The 2,697-nt window shown below is 45.2% G+C and overlaps 1 protein-coding gene across 2 annotated transcripts; it reads right to left on the bottom strand.

The window, feature by feature from the left end:
• Positions 1–340: 340 nt before the first annotated feature.
• Positions 341–2,293, bottom strand: LOC123090081 (UPF0434 protein CCNA_00107). Of its 2 annotated transcripts, XM_044511553.1 has the most exons (4): positions 2,119–2,293; positions 1,980–2,034; positions 1,019–1,169; positions 341–612 (listed from the first exon to the last, which is right to left on the bottom strand). In XM_044511553.1, exons 1-3 carry the CDS (start codon positions 2,217–2,219, stop codon positions 1,065–1,067), a joined length of 261 nt encoding a protein of 86 aa, XP_044367488.1. In that variant the 5' UTR covers positions 2,220–2,293; the 3' UTR covers positions 341–612; positions 1,019–1,064. The 2 variants fall into 2 exon arrangements, with proteins under 2 accessions (XP_044367488.1, XP_044367481.1); XM_044511546.1 differs by lacking the exon at positions 1,019–1,169.
• Positions 2,294–2,697: the final 404 nt, after the last annotated feature.

Raw genomic sequence — 2,697 nt, 5'->3', positions numbered from 1 at the left:
ACAGAGATAGATGAAGGCATAGTGCACAAGTGTGTAAATTTTCAGGACGAAATACGTTGAAATGAGGATTGTGCAAAAAAGACAAATTTGGGGCTTTTTAACACATGATACTATTCATCCTTCAAGACCATGAATTTGTCTTTTTTGTACAGGTCGCATTTCAATGTATTTCATTCTGAAATTTTACACACATACGCCTCACATCCTTGTTTGCTTGTACAAACTGTAGTGTCAAAAACACTCTTATATTATGTGACGGAGGGAGTAGTAGCAAGGTTCACTATACAGGTACAGCAGCAAAGAGAAACATGAAGCGGAAATAAATTACGGCTAAGAACAATACCATGTAATAATTTTATTTCCATTGTACAAAATAGTCAGTACAAATCAACGTGACAATGATTTACGGCGACAAGAAACAGTTTGAGGACAGCACATACTCTTGCTTCCATCTCGATTACTTTTTAAATACAGAACGATGTTGCCGGCTTGTACAACAAGGTGGATTCAATCAGAGGAATCCCTAGAGCTGGTTTCATGTCCTGATTCCCTCTGGTGGTCCTCGAGCAACTTGCCGTCTTTCGGAAGGAGACAAGGAATTCCATCTACTATCTGGAGTTAATATCAGGATGAAATCAGGGCTAACTGCTAAGCAGAAATGATGAGTGGAAATGCCAGAGATGCTGTTCACAATGAGTGGTGTAAGTATGCCAGAGATGCCACAAGAAATTGATGAAATGCTACAGGAAGCAATAAATTGAGATCCTGAAATTCCATAGGAACATGTTTATCCTAAAAGTTCAAAGTTGACGTAAAATATCCCCGTTTCAGAACATCAAATCAGTTGGTTGTTAGCCATTATATGTGCACTTTAATCATTTTCTCCTCTCACCTTCTCTTTCTAGTATGTGAGAGCAATACCATGTGATAATTTTATTTCCATTGCACGAAATAGTCAGTACACATCAACGTGGCAATGATTTACGGCGTCAAGAAACAGTTTGAGGACAGCACATACTCTTGCTTCCATCTCGATTATCTTTTAATACTACAACAACTTGGATTCAGTCAGAGGAATCCCTAGAGCTGGTTTCATGTCCTGATTCCCTCTGGTGGTCCTCGAGCAACTTCCCGCCTTTCGGAAGGAGACAAGGAATTCCATCTACTATCTGGAGTTAATATCAGGATGAAATCAGGGCTAACTGCTAAGCAAAAATGATGAGTGGAAATGCCAGAGATGCTGTTCACAAGGAGTGGTGTAAGTATGCCAGAGATGCCACAAGAAATTGATGAATTGCTACAGGAAGCAATAAATTGGGATCCTGAAATTCCATAGGAACATGTTTATCCTAAAAGTTCAAAGTTGACATAAAATATCCCTGTTTCAGAACATCAAATCAGTTGGTTGTTAGCCATTATATGTGCACTTTAATCATTTTCTCCTCTCGCCTTCTCTCTCTAGTATGTGAGTCTGTCCCACACGCTGATCCCAGCATGCTAACACCAGTAGTACTCCCTCCGTCTGAAAATACTTGTCATCAAAATGGACAAAAGGGGATGTATCTAGAACTAAAATACATCTAGATACATCTACTTTTATTCATTTTGATGACAAGTATTTCCGGACAGAGGGAGTACTTTCTAGTAACATGATCCTCTCTCATGTTCTAAAACTTCATCTCAAACAGTCAAATTCTCGATAACCACAAAGACGTGCTGTGTGAAGACTAGTTATCACTAGCTACTTCCTGAATTGAGTCTGTACTGCGGATTTCATGGTGCCATTAAGTAGCGATACTAGGAAATCGGCCCCCTTTTCGCTTTGCACATGATGAATGTGTTTCCTTGTTCGCCGAGGCAATACAGCAAACAGGTAAGCCGCAAGCATGGAATAGCGGCTAAAACCTCTAGAGGGTTGCAGACCCAAGCATTCAACAAGCGCGGCGCATAGAGGGGCGGGAGGGGGCACCGGAACTCACCGGGAAGGACATGCCGACGGCGTCGCTGACCAGGGAGCCGCTGGCCTCGCAGTACCTGGTGGGGAAAGGAAAGAGACGAGATCAATCAAAGGGAGTAGTGTGGAAGTAGGAGGGGCCAGATATTGCCTGGCTTGGCTACCTGAGGGGCTTCTTGGACAGGGGGCAGACGAGCACGTCGGCGAGCGCCTGCGGGATCCCGCCGCCGCCGTGGCGCAGCAGCAACGCCGTGGTCCGCCTCATCGTCCTGTCAGGGTTGTGGATCGGGCCGGTCAAAACTTTGAAAGCCCAACCTGCCCCATCCGTTCGGCTCAGACAACCCAGCCCATCTCTAGAAGGTTTTTTTTTAATTAATCACTACCTATTAAGCGTTCCTTCTTACTAGGTTTTAACTAGGCGACTAATCTAGGGTTTTCCCCTACTCCGGCGATTTTGCGCCGTCGAGTTTTAAGGTTTTCGCTTTGACTCCGTCCCCGCTGCTAACTAGTTCGGGCAATGGCGGCAGCTGCGCCCCGTCGTGGGGCTGGGAGTTCTTCATCAGGAGACAGGAAGAGGAAAGCTGAGATCAACTTAGAGGAAGCCCTCAAGAAGATGAAACTCAAGGACTCGGAGCTTGACGATGTATTTGTGGGCGAGGAGGAGATGTCGGAGCTCTCCAAGGCGGCTCGCTGGCTGGCAGTTGCCAGGGTCTGCACGGGCAAAACCTTCAGCGCGGAGGCGT

This window comes from Triticum aestivum, chromosome 1B, assembly GCF_018294505.1.
Source record: "Triticum aestivum cultivar Chinese Spring chromosome 1B, IWGSC CS RefSeq v2.1, whole genome shotgun sequence".
NCBI lineage: Eukaryota > Viridiplantae > Streptophyta > Magnoliopsida > Poales > Poaceae > Triticum > Triticum aestivum.
The sequence above is the reverse complement of the archived record's forward strand: the minus strand, read 5'-3'. Positions and strand labels throughout refer to the sequence as shown.